Source organism: Heterodontus francisci, chromosome 24 (assembly GCF_036365525.1).
Source record: "Heterodontus francisci isolate sHetFra1 chromosome 24, sHetFra1.hap1, whole genome shotgun sequence".
In the NCBI taxonomy this organism is placed as follows: Eukaryota; Metazoa; Chordata; class Chondrichthyes; order Heterodontiformes; family Heterodontidae; genus Heterodontus; species Heterodontus francisci.
Genome location: NC_090394.1, coordinates 63,034,883 through 63,058,795, shown reverse-complemented (window position 1 = coordinate 63,058,795; position 23,913 = coordinate 63,034,883). Strand labels below are relative to the sequence as shown.

Sequence of the window (23,913 nt, the reverse complement as noted above, 5' to 3'; positions counted from 1 at the left end):
CTTCCTTTAACAGCAAAGCTACCCCACCTTTTTTTCCTTTCTGCCTATTCTTCTGGAACGTTGAAAATCCTTGAACATTAAGATTCTAGTCCTGGTCATCCTGCAACCACGTCTCAGTGATAGCTATCAAATCATATTCATTTATTTCTATCTGTGCCATCAGCTCATCTATCTTGTTACAAATGCTACATGCATTCAGATAAAGAGCCTTTAGCTTTGACTTTTTACCATTTTTACCTAGTCTGGTTTTAATTTCTGCTGCAATCTTATGCTTGTATTCTCTGTCCCTACCTGTCACACTCTGATTAATGTATGCCCCTTCACTGCCCTGCACCTCTGCTCTCTCGTTACTATCCGACTTTTTAAACTTTCCTTCAATCGAACCCTCACCCCCACTATTTAGTTTAAAGCCTTATCTACAACCCTAGTTATATGATTCACCAGGACACTGGTCCTAGCATGGTTCAAGTGAAGCCCATCCCAACGGAACAGCTCTCTCCTTCCCCAGTACAGTGCCAGTGTCCCATGAATCGGAACTCATTTCTCCAACACCAATCTTTGAGCCACACATTTACATCTCTAATCTTATTTACCCTATGCCAATTTGCACGTGGCTCAGGTAGTAATCCGGAGATTATTACCTTTGTGGTTCTGTTTTATAATTTGGCCCCGAGCTGCTCATAGTCCCTCAGCAGATCCTTTTTCCTACTCCTACCTATGTCGTTGGTTCCTACATGGACAACGACAACTGGATCTTTTCCCTCCCACTCCAAGGTCCTCTCTAGCCCAGAAGAGATGTCCTTAACCTTGGCACCAGGTAGACAGCACAGCCTTCGGGACTCTCTGTCTTTGCTGCAGAGAACACTATCTATTCCCCTAACTATGCTATCCCCTCCTACAACTACATTTCTCTTTTCTCCCCCCACTTGAATGGCACTCTGAATCACGGTGCTGTGGTCAGTTTGCTCATCCTCCCTGCAGTCTGTGCCCTCGTCCACACCGGGAGCAAGAACCTCATACCTATTGGATAAGGGCACTGGCTGAGGCTCTTCCAAAGCTAAATTCTGGATCCCCATACCTGCCTCACTCGCAGTCACACCCTCCTGTCCCTGACCATGGTCCAGATTGGATGCAATTAATCTAAGGGTCTCCTGAAACACAGTGTCCAAGTAACTCTTGGTTATCTTATGAGGAAAGGTTGGACAGGTTGGGTCTGTATTTATTGGAGTTTAGAAGGATGAGCGGTGATCTTACTGAAACATATAAGATCCTGAGGGGACTTGACAGGGTTGATGTTGAAAGGAAGTTTCCCCTTGTGGGAGAGACTAAAGCTATGAGGCACAGTTTAAAAATAAGGGGTCTCCCATTTAGAACAGAGATGAGGAGAAATATTTTCTCTCAGAAAGTCATGAGTCTGCAGAACTCTCTTCTCCAGGGAGCAGTGGAGACAGGGTCTTTGAATGTTTTTAAGGCAGACGTAGACATATTCTTGAAAAACAAGGCAGTCAAATGGTATAGGGGTAGGCAGGAAAGTGGAGTTGAGTCCACAAATAGATCAGCCTTAATCTTATGGAATGGCGGAGCAGGTTCAAGGGGCCAAATGGCCTACTCCTGCTCCTCGTTCGTATGTTCGTATTTAAGGTAATTGGGAAAAGAGCCAGAGGGGAGATGAGGAGAATTTTTTTATACAGTGGGTCGTTAAGATCTGGAATGCACTGCCTGAAAGGGCAGTGGAAGCAGATTCTATGGCAATTTTCAAAAGGGAATTCGATAATACTCGATGGAGAAAAAGAATTGCAGAACTATGGCGAAAGAGGAGGAGAGTGGAGCTAATTGGAAAGCTCTTTCAAAGAGCTGGCACAGCTATGATGGGCCGAGTGGCCTCCTTTTGTGCGGTATGATTCTATGACTTACTGTGTATTTCCAGCATTTTCTGTTTTTATTTCAGATTTTTAGCATTTGGTGTTTATTTTCTTGTTAATTCTGATTTTTATTGCACACAATTATTTAACGTCCATGGGAGAAAATCTGCACATGTCACTAACTGCTATGAAATTTAGTTACATAATGAAGTCACAATAACCGCTCTGTCTTTAGTGCTTCACAGTTTTGAAAGAAAAATAAACACTGGAGTAAATTATATTTTATCCTTTTATTTATTTTTTATTGAAAACTGTAACCCTGCAACATAAAAAAAGGATACTGACTTAGGAAACATAAACTATCCTTTATGTTCACTTGGCCATCATAACTCAATTGTGGCTTACTGGGTCATCCTTACTCATGCAATAAAAAGGATTCCCTTGAAGATCATAAATTTAACAAGGGCTCACATTTGGTTTGATGCCAACATTCCCTAAGGCCCCTCTACTGGCATTGCATGGTTCCTCCAAGATCCTATATAATTCTCTCTCACGTTCTGCCTTACTCAGTCATCTTCAACTCAGAACATCTGATATTTAGGCGGAAGCAATTATTTGTAAGCACAGACAATGAAAGTGGTTTGACAGATACAGTAACAAATTCAAGTAATTTGCCTTCAGATCTTACGGTAAAGTCTTCCATCTTTGACATTTATATCCAGGACTTTGATACAATCCTTCAATTTCCATTATCATTTTTTAGTGCATTGCAGGGCTCCAATTATCAAACACAATGTCATCGAAATTTAATCCAGGATTTGGAGCAGGGAGGGTCAGCAAGCTCTTGATTTTAGCTAAACAACAATTGGCATAATACTGTTAGCATCGTAAAATGTCCCAAGATGCTTCACAGGAGTGTTACCAAACAAAATTTTACACTGAACCACATAAGGAGGTATTAAGGTCAAAAGCTTGGTCAAAGAGGTAGGTTTTAAGGAGCATCTTAAAGGAGGAAAGAGAGGTAGACAGGAGAAGAGGCTTGGGAGGGAATTCCACAGCTTATGGCCTAGACAGCTGAAGGTACGGCCACCACTAATGGAGCAACTAAAATCAGGGATGTGCATAGGCCAGAATTGGAGGAGTGCAGAGATCACGAGGACTTGTAGAGCTAGAGGAGGTTACAGAGAAAGGGAGGGGAGAGCCCATGAAGGGATTTGAAAACAAGGATGAGAATTTTAAAATGGAGGCATTGCTGGTCCAGGGCCAATGTCGGTTAATGAATACAGGAGTAAAGGGTGAACAGGACTTCGAGTGCAAGTTAAGATATGGGCAACAGAGTTTTGGAACTCAAGTTTATTTATGGAGGAAGATGGGAGGCCTGCCAGGAGTGCATTGGAATTGTCAAGTATAAAATGTGACAATGGCATGGATGAGAGTTTCAGCAGCAGATGAGCCAAGGTCAGGGTGGAGTCAGGTGGTGGTACAGAGGTAGAAATATGCATGCCTGGTGAGGAGGAAAAAGAGATGAAGAGGTAGATTTTTCTAATGAAAAAGTACCTACCATTTAATTACATGGCCTAAACTTACAGGAATTATTTTCCAATTGTATTACAGTGAAGCAGTAGTAGTGTTAAGCGTGGATTGTTTCTTATTATTTATTCAATAAAATCCACCTTTTTAATGAGTTTGGCTATATCCAGCATATATTTGCATGAGATTTTGCACCAGTGATGGATCTCCTGTCTCTTTGAGTGATGTGTTGCAGCTGTCCTGATCTTGCAGCAAAAATAATCTCTTTCTGAAAATGCTTCAATTTTAAATTAAGCTCTTCATCATACTTTGGAGCCCATTTTATGGTGGCCAACACTACAGCGGCTATTTTTGCTGCATTAGCCCATTTTGTTTTTGAGTGAAAATATATGTTATTCTGCAATACAAATAGCATTAGAATGCCATATCACCATTGAGACTAACACAGAAGGAGGCCTTCTGATTCATTTTGCCTGTACCATGTGTACACCTTAAAAACAAAATGATGAGCCATGCAATTTCCATCACCATCAATGGCCTCTTCCCCTTGTATGTAGTGGAATGGCTGCTCGGTCAATGTGCTTCCTACATTTTATCTGTTGAAGGCATTTTTTTTTAAACTAGACAGTGTGTTTTGATGCACTCTTGCCACATGGGAGGATAGCAAGGATTTTGAGGCCTTCCTTTTTCTGAAGTTCTTTATTCAACTGAATTTTTAAAAATGGAATTTAGCAGCACAGTGCCATTTTTTTTTATTTTACCTTCCTGATGCTGAGATATAAATAGACACATTTCTGAAAATTGGTTTTACTCTGAACTTGAATTGGCAATATAGAGGTTGCCCTGATGTAAGATACTAAAGAGCTGCTTTTTGTTGACATGCAATTGCCTTCACTTGAGTAATCGCAAGGTTTCCTGAATGTAATAACTTGTGATAGAGGATTTCCCCTGAGGCCTACTGACAACAAAGACATATAAGTGGAATTTATGACGAAATGGTATGAAATGCTTGAAAGGATCTACTCCCCAGTCTGCATACAGTTTCATCAGCCTCAAGCATACTGTGTGGTAATGAGGAAAACTGCTACAAGTCTTCAGGTTGAAATTATTACACAATGCACCAGCAAAGATACAATAGGCATTTTTTTAAAAATAACACAGCAATGATGAACTACTTCACTCCTGGACCACTTGCATCAAAGCCACAACTATTACAATACGAGGAAGTAAATGAAGAGTTTAAGATAACAGATTACAGGAAAGTTACATTTTCTGTTTATAAGAGTGAAAAGTTTCTGGGTTAACCTGTAGGTGGTGGTGTGTGGAATGTTGAGGTCACCAGCTAATAAGCAACCCTCACCTCTGAAAAATGAGTGAAGTAGGTAGCGTCACACACAAGTATAATTGTATACTTTCCATCAGAACATTTAACTCCAACTCTCTAACGGCAATATTTATTTCAAGAAAAAAAACTCATCCAACCAAGTACAAAGTATTTAAAGTAATATCTAGGAAAATTAAGTTCACGCTACAGTGCTATATGAACAGTGTTGGTGTAGCACATTGAAATTTAAGAGGTAAATGTTCTTATCAGACATTTTAAATTGGCTAAAGTAGACCGGTAACTACATATATATACGCATACATATATTCATACACACATACATATCTCTCAGTCAAATGGCTGTTACATGATTAAAAATCAAAACCTAACTGCCATTTGAATGTGTTCTCATTTACCAGCAAATTGTCAAGTTGGGTGATTTGCAATAAGAGAATATTGGCACTCAGACGGAACATTGGTGGCAGTGTGGGGGAGAGAGAGATGGAAATACACTTTCCATCTAGTCCTGTCATGAGTCGACTATTAAGTATTATTAGCTGTGAAGAATCCTGACCCTAATTCTTGAACTTTCCCATCCAAGTAAAGGAGTGAGAACGAATATATTTAAACAAAATTAAATGATTATTAAAGTGACCCGAGGTCTCACAACAAAAACAGAAAATTGGTAGACCACTTGGCCTCTAATCAGGTGACTGACTAAATCCAATGCCTGTCCCCTGAAATAGGAAGGAAAGAAATGAAAAACAAACCTTTTCCCAGGTACGCTCCCTGTTAAGCACAATCACCACTAGCTTAGGGTTGGCCTGGTATCCATCTCGTGTGAAGGAGAGATCTCTGCCATTCCAGGTCACATTCATCATAAACCTGAAAGAAAACAGTGTAAGGAATGAATGGAAAACAGCTAATATTAACTGGTCCATCATGGGGTTCAAAAGCTTTGACTCATAAGATAAGTTGTGTTTTAAATGTAATTTACAGACTAGTACATAATGTTTAACCTATGCTTTAAAAAATGGATATTTTTTGAATACTGCAACAACAACATAAGTAATGTGACCAATAAAAAAGTCTTGCATATCATGTGAACTATTTTCTAATATTTCATCGAAGCTGTAAATAAAGTATAATCAGTTCATGGTGGTGCCCTTTCATTGACCCCACAATTTCATCATTGGTGGGCAACTGCTTGGTGCAATCCCAGTACAACTCCTGGGATCCTGAACTGTAGATCTTTAGCTTCCCAGTGTTTAATCTGTTAAAATAAACCATTGCACATTACATTATCAGCACTTGTATGGTGGTTATGTGATGTGTTTGCAGGTCTACTAATATATTAATAATTACAGTGGTTTGACAGTTTTAGCAAGCATGTATTAATTATTTATGGTAAAAATGTTATTATTTTTATGCAAACAACTCATTTTTATTGCCGGAGTATCATTGCTTTGTCAAATGTTAATTATTAGTTTACAACAAATGATCCATAGCATTTTGTCTGCATGTTAAATAAGTTAGATTATTTTCTCTACATTTCTACTGTTGGATGTTGGAAAGTATTATAATATAAGATATAAAAACAGGAGATGCTGGAAATACTCAGCAGGGTTTTTTATTCTTACATAGGATGTGGGCATCGCTGGCAAGGCCAGCATTTGTTGCCCATCCCTAATTGGCCTTGACAACTGAGTGGCTTGCTAGGCCATTAGAGCGGGCAATTAAGAGTCAACCACATTGCTGTGGGTCTGGTGTCACATGTAGGCCAGACCAGGTAAGGACGGCAGATTTCCTTCCCTAAAGGTCAGGCAACATCCGTGGAGAGAGAAACGGAGTTAATGTTTCGGGTAGATGACCTTCCGTCAGAACTGGAAAAGTTAGAAATGCAATAAATTTTAAGCAAGTGAAAGGCAGGAGGGTGGGAAAAAGAACAAAAGGGGAGGTCTGTGATAGGGTGGAAGACAGGAGAGATTAAATGACAAAAGAGTTGAGGGTGCAAGGCAAAAAGGGGTGGTGATGGGACAAGTAAAGAAACAAAATATTTACAGCATCTGCAGTCTTTTGCTTTTGTATCAGAATATAAGATCTTACTTCAGAGTAACAAAACAAATACAAAAGAAGTGTGATTTTGTTGTACAGTCAAAAGATAATTTTGATAAACCCACAAGAACTGACAAATGGTTTTCATCAGAGTTTCAGCTGGTTAAAGTTTACAATGACAAATGATGTACCTTCAGTCTGCAAAAGCATGTTCTAGCATGAAGTTTTAACATAAAATATTTATTTTATCTAGAAATATAACTGGTGTGGAAATGTTACTTTGATTCTCAGAAATCTTTGTTAGTATAGATGAAAGATTTTATACATCTGTGAGAAGGAGCAATTTGCAATTCTTCTATTTTCTGCTCCAGGGTTTTTTTTTCGGAGACAAACACATCTCAGATTATTGCATTGGAGAGGTTTCATCGATTGGATTGTGTTATATTTGAGATTTGGGTAATAATAGAAATGTCTGTTACATGTGCCAGCCCTTTGGCAAAATCAACTGGATATAAAACAAAGGGCAAGGAAATATTATCACTCTCTATTCTGCATGATGTAAATAGTCATCACACAATTCCCTAAAGGAATCCAGATGGATTCCAGCAGCTATGCAACTTTTCATTTTCTTTGCAACAACACTATAAATGCTGCAGGAAGAAAAGTGAAGGAGTTCATTGGGATTAATGTACTGACATGCATAACCATACTAAAAGGATATTAAAGGGGCACAAAGATACCTAGAAAAACACCAAAACTGCAGACAAATGTAACAGTAAGGAATTATTTCAGTACTATTAAAAGCAAGGGTAGTCAGAGAACAGATGAGAACCCAGAAAAGTTGCTAACGGAGCTCAAATAGAAGGTAAATGTAACATTGTAATTATGCTTTCTCCATGTATTCACAGAGGAAAACATGAAATTGCTCCTTCTAAATTTTCATAGTGCCTTTCCCATCCCCAGGATGTCCCAATGTGCTTCACAACCAATCAAGTATTTTTTAAATGTTATCACTGTAATAATGTAGGCAAACACAGCAGCCAATTTGTGCAGTGTTATGAACACTGAACTTTGTAACATGATTATATTTCAAAAATTGTGATTTTTATAAGTTTATGATTGAGTCCAGAAGGTCAAGTGACCTCACATCCACTCTGCTAAAGGACAAGACAGATCAAATACTTTTTTTTTAAGAAAAAGAGACTTCGGGGTAACACATGAAGAACAATGGGTTTCACACACTCAGACTTTCGGGTCAGAAAACAAGGAGTCAGTGTCCTGAAGATGCAAATGGACCAAGCAGTGGTTAATAACTGGGAACAATGGAAGACCCAGGTGGCTCTGTGACACCAGACTTCCGGACTTTGCATATTGTAACAGGCCAATAAGCTATTGACTTTTCAGTCCAGATAAATTTAACAGATTTTCAGAAGGCAGACAAGTTGTAAGAAGGGAACCTAGTGCTGCATCCTGAGAGCAGGCTCTAAGGACAACAGCCAACGGTTGAAGCCTCAAGAAAGAGACAGCAAGGAGATGCCTGCTGTTACGACCAGGTGAGAAAGAGGTCTAGGGTTCCCTTTCAGCCTTAATTTGGTCTTACTGCAACAGGGTTTTATTTTAAACACACTGTGTTTTTAGCTCCCCCTTGGTGAACCCTTGTTCACCGCTTTCCAATTATAAGGCAAAGAAACCAGCACAAACAGGCTTTCTTAGGTTTAAAGAAGAAAAGTTGAAATTTATTAAACTTAAACTCTAATTCAGTTAATGCCTACGGATACAAAACGTTCCCATGCTAGCATGCATGCACGGTACACACATGTAAATAGAGACAGAAAAAAGCAGAAGAAAAATAAAGTGGAAAAGTTTGAGGCAATATCTGAAGAGTTTTTGTTATGGTTCTTCGAGCTCATTGTAGAGTCCTTAATTGTAGATAGATCTTGCTTTTTGTTGGGGCCCAGTATTCTTCTTAAACCTTGTTCACTGTAGGAGACTTTTCTGTCTTGGGGTTCATGTGGATACAGAGGCTTGTGAGAAAGAGATGGGAGCAGACAGAAGATATATTCTCAATCCAGGAGCAAACAGACACTCTCAGTTCAAACTGTTTGTACAATTCAGAAAAACCCAGGCTGCCAAGCAGGTTAGTCATGTGACTAACTGGTCTGGCCACATCTTGGATTGTATCACTTTAGCAGACTCTGGAATGCTCCTCTTACACACAATATCTGGTGATCAAGGTCCATTGTGGGTTGAATGTGTCAAGGAATGGTCCTTTGTCCTTCCAATCACCGTCTGTTAATATGCAAATGTATTTTCTAGCCACGGCTAATCTGTTCAACAAGTCCTTTCTACACTCCAGTAACAGTTTAAAATCAATGTTCATGACACAATTAATGTCCTTCATTCTTGGCAGGTGGAGGCCTAGCATGACACCTCCACACCCAGCGGAATGAAATTGCATTTGAGAAAAGGCACATATCATTAAAAGGGTCGAGAGAAAATGTAAGATACAGAAAAACCCATGCATTTCTCTCATTCATTCAGAAATCCTAAAACTTATTAAAATCGCCCCTTTTTTGGCATCCCAATAAACATGTGATTCTTCTTTGGGGAAGTTTCTCTTCCATTGCCCATTTCCATGGCTGCCTAGGGTCTTTGTTCCTGCTGAGGTAATTTTTTTTCAGGAGAGTCAGTGGGTGGGTCTATCCTGAACTCTCTTTCAGTGCTTAGCTGAGTCATGCAAAGACTTTTGACCAGGGGATGGGTGGTTCCCTTTTCCTCTGACTGTGGAGGAGGATTGTTTACTAATCTCCCCTTTGTCCTCTCGGATACACCTGCCTGCAGGTATTTGTGCAGACTTGATTGCACTCCCCTATGGCAATTCGACTAAGTGAGGCATCACCCTCTCAGTTTCTCTGCCCTCTCAAGGTCTTTCTTTGTCTGTAGGTTCCTGTAAATGCTGTTAGCATCTCTGGTGGGGTGCTTCTAGTAGCTGCATTTACATAGGAGGATGTGGGGTCTAGCTTTTCAAATTTTCAGGGTTGGCTGATCGGACAGTAGGGGTTTTCATCCAGGCTTTCTCCGGGACTTCCTTTAACCTGCCCTCTTGGTCACTTTTCCTCCTTCCCATCTAACCTTTTGCCAGCCTTATGCCTGCCTGTCCTTTTTGTTCTCGGTGGGGGTCCCTTACAGTTCACCAGTCCTCTGCTGGAAGGTCCTCCTAACACTGGTACAGGACTTAGGGGTGCAGGTTTCACTGTAGGTTGGGGTTTTTTCTCAACCTGGCACATGTGGCAACTCCTGCAGTACTCCACTACATCTTTATGGAGTTTTAGCCAGTCAAACTGCTGTCTTATGCGAGCTTTGGTGTTTCGTATACTGGCATGTACAGCCATTGTAGTCTTAATATTTCTCTCCAATACCTCTGCGGCACCACGAACTGGTGAACTACAGCTCACTCCTTCTTCTCAGGTTTGTGAGAGAACTCCATTTCCTCATCAATACCTCATTCTTTAAATAGTAGCAATCAGGGACTCCCTGCGCTTCACTTTCAGACTGGGCAGCTTGTGCTAACTCTTGCAATACTGGGTCGGCTCGCTGAGCCTCAGCTAGGGAAAATCCATTTAATTCATTCCCTGGGTCTCCTAACTTTCCAAAGAAAGTCTCAGACAGACAGACCTGGTCATCTGCCTGCAGTGCTAATTCAGTCTCCTCTGGGGGAGCTGGTTTGATCATGGCCTGATCCACTACACATTCAGGGAAACTGCAGGGGTCTGTCTACTGCCACTGCCCGTCTCTTTGACCTCCTGCGGTCTTTCTTTCACTACTGGGGGGAGGGGCTACCACCTTCACCCTTGCCAGATCATTACCTAGGGCAGGTCAACCCTGTCTACAGGCAAACTAGGGACAATCCCTACGATCGCTGGTCCCGAAACGAGGTTGCACTCCAGGTGCACCCGGTGTATAGGTACAGGCATACACTGCCCTCCAATACCATTCACCACCATTCTGGTGTTCACTGCACTCTCTGGGGGAAAGGTCAGGCCTTTCCCCAGTAAAAGGGATCTAGTGGCCCTTGTGTCCCTGAGAATTACTATGGGCTTGCTTGTCCCACTTGAGGGGTATGGGGTTACTTTCCCTTCAGACATAAAACCCTAATAACCTTCAGGAATCCTATTAAATTTTCCTGCACTTGCAGCCAGAAGCTTCTTGGGTTGCACTCTTACTGCAGTTAAAGCCACAGCTTGTGCTTTCCATCAGCTTCTCTTCTTCACCTAGAAGGTGTGTCCTGATTAACCCTACAGGTTCTCCCTTTAGTTTCCAGTAAGCAGCTTTTAAATGCCCTGCTTTATTACAATGGAAGCACACAGGTCTCCGGATCTCACTCCTACTTGCGGTACCTTCTTTTTTGGCTAGAAGAGGGCCTCCTGTGTCTCCTGCTTTCCTTTCTCTCCCAGGACTGCTTGGGCTCCTATCACCTTCCCACCCTTTTTCCTTTTTAGATTTGTGGGGGTGATTAGGAAAGGTTGTCCCCTGGGAAACCAACTTATAAATTAACGCAAACTCATGGGTCAGAATGGCTGCTTGCCGGGCTCTCTGGACCCGCTGCTCCTCTACATGGGTCTTTACGGAGAGTGGGAGAAAGTGTTTAAATTGCTCTAAAAAAATTGCTTCTCTGAGATTCTCATAGCTGAGCTGTACTTTAAGAGCCCTCGGCCACTGGTCAAAAGCCAGCTGCTTACTTCTTTCAAACTCCAGATAAGTTTGATTAACTTGCTTCTTGAGGGTTCTAAACTTTTGGTGATAGGCTTCGGGTACTAATTCATATGCCATGAAGATAGCATTTTTGGTCAGTTCATAGTTTGATGAACTCTCATCTGGCAACAGGGAATAAACCCCCTAGGCTTTTCCAGTTAACTTGCTTTATAGAGAGATACAGCACTGAAACAGGCCCTTCGGCCCACCAAGTCTGTGCCAACCATCAACCACCCATTTATACTAATCCTACATTAATCCCATATTCCCTACCACATCCCCTCCTTTCCTCAATTCTCCTACCACCTACCTACACTAGGGGCAATTTACAATGGCCAATTTACCTATCAACCTGCAAGTCTTTGGCTGTGGGAGGAAACCGGAGCACCCGCCGGAAACCCATGCGGTCACAGGGAGAACTTGCAAACTCCGCACAGGCAGTACCCAGAACCGAACCAGGGTCGCTAGAGCTGTGAGGCTGCGGTGCTAACCACTGCGCCACAATGCCGCCCAAGAAAGAGTAGTAAAAGAGGCCAGGTCTCAGCTGGCCATTTTAGCTGTCTTGCCAGTTTCTCAAAGGACACATAAAATGCTTCTACATCTTCCTAATTGAATTTTGGAATTAGTTGAGCTAGTTTTAACAATTCTGTACCCAGCCCTGAATTACACTCCTCCATATTGGCCATGCTTTCACTGGGGTTACCCTGTCACCACCTGGTTAACTCAAGCCACTTCAGCTCTCTTTCTTCACATTCTTTGCATTCTCTCTCTCTCCCCCCTCTCTCTCTCAATCCTTCTCCTGTCTTTCATTTTCTTCACAAGGCTCTTTCTTTCTCCCTCTCTCTTTCCTCAAATTCAAGTTTCCTCTGTTCCAATTGTATCTTTGCTAACAATACCCTGTCGGAGTCTGCTTCTAACCCTGTTTCTGCTTCTTCAGATTCAAGGAAAAAATGGTTGGCCAATAGTCTTAGGTGTTCAGACTTCCTAGCCTTGCCACGTACAGTGATCTGACATTGCTCAGCCATTTTCCTCAACTCCTCCATAGACAATGCTTTTAATTTATACCAAGTTACTTCACCCTGGCTTAGGGAGCCACTAGCTTCAGTTGCAGACATGTTAGTATTCAAACACACACAACCACAAGAAAACCTGTATTGAAATCTTGCTCTTTTTTGATTGGGAACAATTTGGCTTCCCACTTCCAATTTCTCTCATTTGTCTGTGGGTAAAATTCCGGACTGTAGCACCCAAATTTTTGTTCCGACCAGTTGAGGAAGAGGTCTAGGATTCCCTTTAAGCCTTCACCTGGTCTTACTGCAACAAGGTTTTATTTTAAACACACTGTGTTTTTAGCTCCCCCTTGGTGAACCCTTGTTCACCGCTTTCCAATTATAATGCAAAGAAACCAGCACAAACAGGCTTTCTTAGGTTTAAAGAAGAAAAGTTGAAATTGATTAAACATAAACTTAAACTCTAATTCCGTTAATGCCTACGCATACATGATACGCCCACGTTAGCATGCATACGCGATACTCACATGCAAATAGAGACAGAAAAAAGCAGAAGAAAAATAAAGTGAAAAAGTTTGAGGCACTATCTGAAGAGTTTTTGTTACGGTTCTTCGAGTTCACTGTAGAGTCCTAGATTGTAGGTTGATCTTGCTCTTCGTTGGGCCCAGTATTCTTCTTAAACCTCGTTCGCTATCGGAGATTTTTCTCTCTTGGGGTTCATGTGTCTTCAGTGGATTCAGAGGCTTGTGAGAAGGAGATGGGAGCAAACTGTTTGAACAATTTGGAAAAACCCAGGTTGCCAAGTAGGTTAGTCACGTGACTAACCTTTCTGACCACATCTTGGATTATATCGCCTTAGCAGTCTCTGGAATGCTCCTCTTACACACAATACCTGATGATCACGGTCCATTGTGGGTTGAATGTGTCAGGGAATGGTCCTTTGTCCTTCCAATCACCATCTGTTAATATGCAAATGTCTTTTCTAGCCATGGCTGATCTGTTCAACAAGTCCTTTCTTCACTCCAATAACAGTTTAAAATCAATGTTCATGTCAAAATTAATGGGCCTCAGTCTTGGCAAGTGGGGGGCCTAGCATGACACTGATCTCAGAAGCCTGATACAGCAAAAGGCTGCGAAGACTTGAACCTGTTTTGAAAGTTGTAGCTTGCGGAGAAGTAGAAGACAGGCAGAATCACCAAGAAAAGCCTTATCCACGGATGTCCAGGTCGAAAGTGCTCAGAGAAGTGAGCGAAGAGGACATTGATTTTTGAAAAGGTCTGGGAGATCCAATCCATTGCAACTGGGAGGAGTTTGGGACTTTTAACTGCAGTGGTTTCGCCATCAATGAGGACTGTGTAACATGTAAGTGTGGTGTGAGGTTTTCAAATATTTTAATAAGTAAAGAAAATACCTTTCTTTATAATTTGGGATATCAGCTACTTACAAAGTACTAAAATAAAATCAAAATACTGCAGATGCTGGAAATCTGAAATAAGAACAAAAAGTGCTTGAAATACTCAGCAGGTCTGGCAGCATATGTGGAGAGAGAAACAGAGTTAACGTTGCAGGTCAGTAACCTTTCACCAGAACTGCAAAGTACTGTTTAGTTAATGGGGAGTTCTTTTAGTTTATTTGTTATAACGTAAGTCTTAAAACAAGAAATCCTGTCATGTAATTCTTTAAATTGGTCTGGGGTTTCATATCCCATATTTTTCACGCTAGCATTCTCACTGAGATCATGACAACAGCAAGGTCCCACAAACGTCATTGAGATAAATAACCGGGTAATCAGTATCAGTGTTACTGTTAAGAGATAATTATCAGCCAGGCTACCAAGAGAACTCCCTGCTCTTCATCAAATATTACAAAGGAATTTTTAGCATTCACTTTCCTTGACTTTGACCAACTTCCTGCATCTTGCAGTTCTGCAGTGGTCCTATCAGCCTTTGCACTGTAACTCTAACAGGGGAGTGGTAAAATCCCCAGGAAAATGAGTAAATGGTTGCCAATAGCTGTTTACACCATTTTCCTGGGGGTTTCACTCGTCTCCCACCAGATTTATGATGGCAGACTGGGATAACTCCTAAAGAATTTCAGGATCAGAATTCAGATGTAGTCTATTTAAATTAAGTAAGATGACAGGCTGAAGTGATGTAGCACAGAGCATCCATTAGTTTTATACCGTTAGGAGGAGATTAACTATGATTAAACTATTGATTATAACTGTTGTTCTATGCGTTAACCCTACAGTTGATCAAAGCAGCTTAACAATCTAGTATTAACCTTCAGAAAGATTGAAAAAATATATAGGCGAAAGACATGAAGGGCTGAATTTTGGCGTTGAAGGAGGGAAACAGAAGTCGGGACTATTGCCGGATCCTGATCCCACCTCCAGGAGGGAAATAAAATTAGCTCATGATTTTTCACGGGGGCAAACCTTTAATTGGTTTGGAGTCAGGTTTGGTGGAAAATTAGTGGCCATGGAGGTGGACCTGATGCAGTGTGGGACCAATTTAAACACCCACGGCAGCCATTACTGTGGTTGCCATGTGAGCATTGCAGAAGCACACAGAAGATTGCCATTAAGCCTTGGCCTGGATTGCAGTGTCTCATGATGTTGTTGGAAAGTTGAATCCCTGGTACCCGGGCAAGGCAGCCCCTGGGTTCTCTGATAGCAACCTTGAAGTGATGCTGGAGCCTGTAAGGGAGAGGAGGGAGGTCCTCTTCCTGGAGGTCATCCATGCAGACAAAGCAGGCCTCGGGTTGAAATAGCAGCCACTGTCAGCAGCAGAATTGTCATTAGGTGATCATGGATTCAGTGCAGGAAAAGGTTCAATGACCTTATGCTCTCTAGTAAGGTAAGTGAAACTCCCAACCCTCAGGACTGGCCTCTGAGTTTTCACCCTCCAGCAGCCACACCAGCTGAGGAGCCTCAGGGCACATTCTGGTCCTGAATGGCAGGGGTGTGTGCCCAGGGCACATATTGGCCCCTCAGAATGGCTCACAGCCATAGTGCTGCTGAGGACCTGTCACCACTGTGACATGCCGCTTCTAATGGATAAGGGCAGATGCTATTGGCCACAGGGAGCAGCAGTTCCTTTTCTTGCTCTCTTTTGTCATTGCAGGACAAACAGACACATGATGCCCAGGAAAGGAGACAAAAAGGGAGAGAGATTCCCTACCTTCAGGTGCTCATACCAATGGAAGTCCGAGTGATGGAGATAATCAGAATCTTGGTAGAGGAGGAAGTTGACCCTGGCACAATGGGAACTCATGGTGGAGCTGGTGATTACAGAGGACAGTGCACTCACTTGGGGGGGGGGGGGGGGTGGCGGGGGGTGGAGTGCATGTCACCCTGTCCAATAGCATATTGAGCACTGAGTTCCATTGGGTAGCTTCAGCACTGCAGTGGCTTCTGCCCTTCTAGGCTAACTCTTATGATCTCTTCTTGTGTGTCCCACAGGTGCAGTCATCCACCCAACAACACATTCTCCCTTTGCGGCCTCAGAAGAACAGCACAGAACCGAAGGGGCACTGTCACACCTTACAAGAGCACCGTTCACCAGTGCAGATATTCTCACCTTGGTGGGTCCTGGTATGCATTTAGATAGGTTGGCACTCAGTGAGAAGCATGGCACTAGTATGCAAGAGGAGGTGCCAGAGGCAGAGGTAGCTTTGGGCAGTTCTCCTCAGAGGAGGGAGGACAGACAGAGCCCTGCTCAGCTGGGCACAGATGTAGGACCTCAGGAATCACAAGAAGGCTCTAACTAGAACAGCAGCAGGAGATGGGCTCCCACATGTCAGAGTTCCCTGACGCAGTGCAGGGTGATGGGCAGAGGATGGAAGAGTTCATCTAGCTCATGTGAGCCACAATGGCTCAGGGCTTTGAGTGCATGAGCTCCTCCTTAGAGAGATTGGCCAGTCTCATGGAGAACCATATATGGCAGCACTTGGAGAGCATGCAGGAAATATACACTGATGTCCATAGGATGCATGCTGCACTGTGTAGCCTGGACCAGTCCATGATGCTGGTGGTGCAGAGATGTTTGGAGTGGTTGCCAATTGTGCTGCAGCTAATGTCCTCCTTCAGGCATCCAATGCACCCACCAACACCAAGAATGTCAAGGAGGAGGATGAAGGTGCCACCCTTCACGGGGTGCCTTTATCAAACTCGGCCGCCTTGGCTCCTCTGACAGTGGAAGCCTCTGGGCCAGGTAATGGAGGCTTCCCCTACAATGACCCAGGTGCAACAGCCTCTGGAGATGCCCGCACGGGCACCTCCACAATGAGGATGACCGCTGCATGCATCTCAGCTGCAGCCAGAGGGAAGTGAGCAGGCTGTCTCCACCTCCTCCAAGGCCACAAGGGGAGAACCACATGGAAGTGGTCAAAGGCGGATGCCACCACGTCGTGTGAAGCACTAAGTGAGTCACTGAGGTGTCTTCTTACTGTCTTTGTGCACTGTTTCCCTTTCTTATCACTGAATAAATCATGACACTTAAAGCCACATATCCAAGACTCCTTTAATTGCTGGTATGACAAGAAAAATGGTATGAGGTGGTAAAGGAGATCAAGGATTCCGACACGGTGAGGACAAAGGATCTGGGCAGATGTGCATCCTTCATTGGCAGTAACAGTTTTGACATTGCGTCTTCAATGGATGTGTCAGCACAGGTACCTCAGACTGATTTCCACACCATGCCCTTTATCCTGGGTCAGAGAGAATCAGTTGAAACATTCCTGAATCAAAAGATCTCTGACATGTATGGCATTCTGATGAGAACTTCACGCCCCATGCCATACCCGGCCACCTCCTTCTGCAGCCAGAGCACTTAGTGTAATATTCCAGGAAGCCAGTTGGCAAAGGATAGTACTGGAGCCAATCTTTAATCAGTCTAAAATTTATTTACAGAGTGAAACATTACAAGTGTACACCTCCTAACTCAACCACACCACAGTTTCAGTAAGTGTCTCTTTATATTTGCTCAAGTGAAATGCCAATTAATGCCCACCAACTGCATATAATTAATGATAATTGATATACAATTAACAGATTCCCTTCTTTCTCTTTAAATAAAACTTAGTTAATTTGCACAAACAAAATTTCCAAACAAATCAAAAAAAAACTTACATATTCTGTACAAAGCATTTCATTGCAAGATTTCCCCCCTATAGGACTCCGAACAATTTCTTTATACAGGCATCTTTTTTGCAAAACAATCAAACAGTCGATGACTTGCATCAGGCCATTTAATTTGAGAGATTTCCTTTCTCTTCAACACTTGTAGGGCCCTACCCAATTCACAGCTGTGAAAAATACCTCATGGACTGAGAGATCTCGGGTCCTCCATGAAATCTTGGGTCCTCGTGAAATTGACCATTTTGCAAACTTCGTACCTTTTATTCACTGACGCAAGGCGCACCTTGCTGATTGCTAGACATGTTGCGAACATCGCGGGTTCTAGTGATTGACACAAGGCTCAACTCGTTGATTGGTCGATGAGGGAAGGGCTTCCAGTGCAGTTTTGAGAGAAGTATTCTCAAGTATTAGCATACAAGTGAGAATGCAGAATGAGCAAATCAAAAATGGCAACAACCAACAACCAACGATCTGCAGCAGATCGAGTGAAACAATTTGGAAGCCAAATTCTGCATGCCAATGGTGGAATACTGTTTTGTACAAGCTGCAGTGTTTCAGTGTTTCACACACGGCAGGCAATTGTTCAGTGTCATTTAAAGTTCAAAAGCAATCACAGCAGAAACAGAGCATCCGACACTGCACTGCTGGATAATGAATACGCAAAAAAAAAACAATTTCATTTCTTTTTAAGAAGTCAACAGAGAGCTCAGAAAATCATCAGTTGGATACAATGGAACTAGCGGATGCTTTTGCAAGCGCCATTGGAAAAACTTGATCACCAAATCTGCGGGTATTCATTTAACGTAATGTGCAAAATGGTGGTTGCTTGCCAAGTGCAAATAAACTGCGACAAGACTACCAGCTGAAGGTTTTTTCTACACATTGTGAGGAAATGATGTCTCAGATTAACGCATGCAATTATTTGTGATGAGTCCAGCGATGAGCAAAACAACTATGTGCTTCATGTTTTGTTTGATATTATGTTTGGTAAGGCCAAAGATATACAGACAGGTAAGCTAACAACAGTGCTCGCAGACAGCGCCCACTGAGAAGCTGCTAATTACACCACAGTTTCCCAAGTGATAATTAAAACCATTTCAAAATATGGTGCCAATTTCAACAAAGTGTCTGCTTTCATTAGTGACAATGCAACTTACATGACAAAATCTTTCAAATCTGTGCTTCAAGGTGTAACGCCTAATGTTGTCCATATTACATGTAATGCACATTGTCAAGGAACTGTTTTTTCTCCTTTTTTAAAAAACAGTGTGCCTTTAAGACTATGTTTAAAACAGTGTGCCTTTAAAAATTAAGGGGCACAGTGTGCCAGCAGCTGCATCCATTTCCTAGGCAACAGCAGGAGATGGGGGGGGGGTGGGGTTCACATGGTGTATTGTAAATTTTGACTGTGTGTAAAGACTGGCTATAACCGGTTTGAACTGGAGTCTAGCACTACGGTGAAGGAAAGGATCCCTCTCTCTTTGCAGAAAAATCTACATTTATCTTCAGCCTTTGCATTGCCTGAGGAGAGAAAAATCCCAGAAAGAACATTTGTTTTGTTGGAGGTAGCAAAATCCTTTTTTTACTTCCAAACTCTAAGAGGTCTTTGCCTCAGAAGTGACTCTCTGTTGTCTGTTTGTGTTTGCTGGAATTCTCAGTAAAGTTTCTACTGAAAGACTACCAATTTTAAAATCCAAATAGACCTGCTGCTATACTCCTTGTTGAAATAATTGTGTGACACCTGCTGCAACAAAGTTCTTTGAAGGCCTATCCTTTAAAGACTGTTAGTCGAATTCAACTGGAGACTTTGAGTGGCATCTGATTATTTTACTGTGGGACACCTCACCAACTAGGAATGTAAATCACTAGGACTTACAACCCAGCTACTTAATTATTCCTAAGAAACATTTTTAAAACCAGTTAACCATTGGTTTTTGAATGTATGTGTGTGTGCATTAGGGTTAAGAGAAATAAGAAGTTATAAAGTCTTTTAGACATAGGTTTATCTCAATTGTGTTTAAGATTTACTTTATCAATAAATAGTTAATTTGTTGTTGTTTAAAGATACCTGGTTTGGTCTGTTTTATTCCGGTAGGTGGGAAAACTTTTATATTATGCTGACCTATGGAGTAATGGGGCTGAATTGACAGTGCATTGCTCCCACCTCGGTCATAACAACATATAATTTCTCTTGTCAGTGAGCTATGGAAAAACGAGTTTGGTAAAGTCAACAAACTGGTCATTAAAAAGATCTTTAAGCACTGCCCTATCTGCAAGCTTCGATACAGGCCATACATTGCAAATGCAGCTGAAATGGCTGAAATTGGGGAACAAAATATTGCTCTTCCTCCAGAGCCAGTAACTACACATTGGAACTTTTAGTTTCAGGCAGTACAGTATCATGCAGCTCACCTGAAATACTACTCAGATGTCATCTCAGAAGAGCTCACACTGACAGTGAAAACACAGGTTTTAACAGATTTGTTTTTAGCCCTTCTAAAGAATGCTCAGCTTAATGAGGAGGTTCAGTTTGTTGCCAAGAATGCTACACAACTGATGGATTTAATCACTTGGTTTGAATCTCCACACGTCACAATCTACAAAGCTTACAATAATGGATGTACTGTTCTGGGCTGAAGCACAGTCAAACAAACAACAGGTGTTTTCTTGCATGGCAAAGAGGCTCAAACAAAACTACTGCTACGGGGGGAAAAGCCAAGTGGTGAAGAAAAAGTGGCTCAGAGGTTTCAGCGACATTCCTGAAAGCTGTGCATATCTTTGACCCTGCATAAATGCACCAGTTGATGGTGGATTTAAACTCATTTGATGCGATTCCTGGCTTTAACAAGAACTGTAGGCTAGAGATTCCTGCTTATAAAATCATTGCACAAGAAGCAGATTGTACTTTGCCAGTGCTGCAGTTTTGGAACTCTGTGGAACACAGAATCCCCCATCTTGCAAGGCTAGTACGGCACTGTCTGACAATTCCAAAAAGCTCTGGATGCAGAGAGAGCTGTGTATAAACATGGTCAGGTGTCCACAGCACAAAGACAGGGAATGACGAAAGAGACAGTTGCAGGTTGCTCCATGCTCACATTCAACCATTGACTTCAGCGAGTAAAGAATGTGATCTGTTTATAGTCAGCTTTTTACAATAGTTTTTTAAAATCTGAGTTTACAATAAAGGCCATTTGAAACCAGAAACCTCTCTTGCCTTGCTTTTTGTTTTAAATAGATCATTTTCATGGTTTAATGCAACACCGTAAAATTTACGATTTAAATACATGAAATTTATGATTTTTAAAATGCTGTACCGAGAAATTTGTAAAATTTGACTGTGAATTTGGATTGTCCTAAGCATTTGTTTCAAGCCAGCAAGGTCATCCGTAACCTATTCTCACTCACACTTTTTGTAGAGTGTACATTGTCCCACAATGAATGACTATCTACCCAACATTCAAAGGATGTACTATCTTCAGTATCCCCCTTGTATAAAACTGACTTAAAATATTTGACAAATAGAGTCCCATATCTATTGCATCCATGAGAGCCAGTGTTTCAGCAACTAAAGTACTTTAAACAACCCTTTTTATTTTCTTAGCTTCCCAAGCTAAAGGACAAAATTTCCCATTTGCACCCAGAAATATTGTGAAACCAGCTGCACTCACTCATCAGAAAGATTAGCATGGGAAGCATCAATAAAAAGGACTAGTTTCATGTTCTTTGAGTCACCAATGGATGGGAATGTAAGTACACATTTCTCCAGAATTAATTTTTTCTATGTTTTATTTGCCCTTAAATCATTCTCCACTTTAGGGTGTTTCATCATAGTACTTAGCTCCAGCACATCAAAGGCAGCATCTGGTCTAGTGTGAGTGCACAACCAGTTCAACTGACTAATAAAGCTTCACAATTGCTCTGTCTCTTCTTTAGATGTAACATCATTTTTCTGTGATGACCAGGCACAATTAACTGGGATGGGAGTTACATTCTCTAAATAGGATCGTTGATTTAAAGTTATTCCAGACCTACACTGCTTAATATCTAAACCAATATATTTAAAATCCCCAGAAGTCTGACTCCCAATCTTAAATTCTACTCTAAGCTTATTAATAACACATTTTTCACATTCCCCAGTACCATCCCATAAGAAATCATCAACATGCAGCATGAAGATACCTGAAAGTTTCACTTTATGATACCAATAAAACAGTGCAGGATCTGCTTTTAGTTGAACACAACCTATTTTCAGCAAGACAGATCTCACCGGAGAACACCACACCCTGGAATCATCATTCAAACCATAGACACATTTGTTTAGTTTCCATAGTTTTCCTTCTGCATCTGCTGCCTCTTTAGATGGTTTCAGAAACACTTCTCTCTGAAAAGTATCACCCTGCAGAAATGTGGCTTTTATGTCAATTGCCCTGCACTCCCGTGAATATGTGGCCAAAAGAGCCAAAAACATTTCAAGATTACTTTTCCAGCTGTGGGAGTGTATACTCTAACATTGGTATCACCCAGTTGCTCTTCAAAACCCCTCTCAACTAGCCTCGTTTTAGCCTTATCAGTCCCATTTGCAAGGACTGTTTTAGTACAAGTCCATCTATGTGACATGGCTGGCTGCTCCTTATCTGGTATCTCAGAATAAACTCCAAACTCTCTCCAACTATCTAATTCCTTTTGTTTCGCCTCTTATTAGTTTATTCTCACATTTATTGACATCCACCAAAACTTCATGGTCATGAGGCTTTTGCTTCTGTTCCGAGACTGTTCTGTAGCCTTCATTCCATTGTGTAACTTATTCAAGCAATGGCCTCAACTTGCACTTTGATGTCTATCGGGACTATGACTGTGAAATATCCCTCTCGAACTATCAAAGGCTCCTTCTCCAGTACGAGATTGTTTTCTGATGCAAGAATCACTTCCAGACCCAGTATTCGAATTTGCACTACATTTTCTTACTCTCCATTCTTTCACCCCATTCTGCCAGTCCATGGAACTCGCTTCTCGGCCATCAACCTGAACATTCAATCAAAATTTAAACTTACCAGTAGCTTTTCTTCCACATCCCACAATTGCCGCATCCCTCCATTCATTAGACCTCTCTGGAATATATGTCACCCGAGTGCCCACTCTGGGCAATTGGCCTTTGGATGTGATAGATCTGCCCTGTGCGTCATAGCAACTCACATTACCACTATCCAGCCCTTGATCTACTGCATTCTATTCCTCAGCACGTTCGTCATAAAACGCAGGAGCATTTGAGGTACAAGGTGCTTTGTTAACTTCTCTCAGCTGCTCAGAGTCTGAGATTTCGTAATTAATCCTGAGGACTGAACAATAATAGTTTGATTGTCATGTTTGATAACTACGCTCACCTTCACAACTTATAACCTTACCAAGGCCTTTCCATTCCCTACGACACTTTCGTTTATAACATACCATATCTCCTGAATTAAATTCCGTTTCAGATGACCTTATACAATGCTTCAGAGCTCTCCAAATTTTCTCAGAGAACTTAGCCTTGATGAAAGTCCATCTCCCTGCATGTAAAGCATTCAAATGTGCAGAGAAAATGGAACTTATTGTAGTACCTTCTAGAGCAGAAGGACAATTGTCCTAATTGTCCTAATTCGTATGTTCATATGTTGCACAGCACAGAAGGCAATTTGGGATTTCAGCCAATTGATAGGATTATATTCTCCAACCATCTGAAGTGAATTCTTTGCATGAACCGCCCATGCCAGGGTAGTTGTCAACTTGCTGTCCGATTTTTGTAAAATTCATTTCATGGGATGTGGGTGTCACTGGCTCGCCCAGCATTTGTTGCCCATCCCTAATTGCCCTTGAGAGGGTGATGCTGAGCTACCTTCTTGAACCACTGCAGTCCATCTTGTGAAGGTACACCACAGAGTTAGGGAGTTCCAGGATTTTGATCCAGTGACAGTGAAGGAACAGCAATATAGTTCCAAGCCAGAATGTGTGTGGCTTGGAGGAGAACTTGCAGGAGGTGGTGCTCCCATGCATCTGCTGCCCTTGTCCATCTTGGTGGTTGAAGTTGTGGGCTTGGAAGGTGCTGACAAAGGAGACGTGGTGATTTGCTGCAGTGCATCTTGTATTTGGTACACACTGCTGCCACTGTGCGTCAGTGGTGGAGGGAGTGAATGTTTAAGGTGGTGGATGGGGTGCTGATCAAGCAGGTCCTGGATGGTGTTGAGCTTCCTGAGTGCTGTTGGA

The 23,913-nt window shown here is 41.9% G+C and overlaps 1 protein-coding gene across 5 annotated transcripts in view; it reads right to left on the bottom strand.

Moving 5' to 3' along the window:
* Nucleotides 1-23,913, bottom strand: part of grin2aa (glutamate receptor, ionotropic, N-methyl D-aspartate 2A, a) — a 338,560-nt gene that overhangs the window by 159,579 nt on the left and 155,068 nt on the right. For all 5 annotated transcript variants that reach the window (XM_068056407.1, XM_068056404.1, XM_068056406.1 and 2 more), the window contains exon 4: nt 5,487-5,601. In XM_068056407.1, coding sequence (XP_067912508.1) covers nt 5,487-5,601 — 115 coding nt within the window. The remainder of the gene's footprint in view (nt 1-5,486; nt 5,602-23,913) is intronic.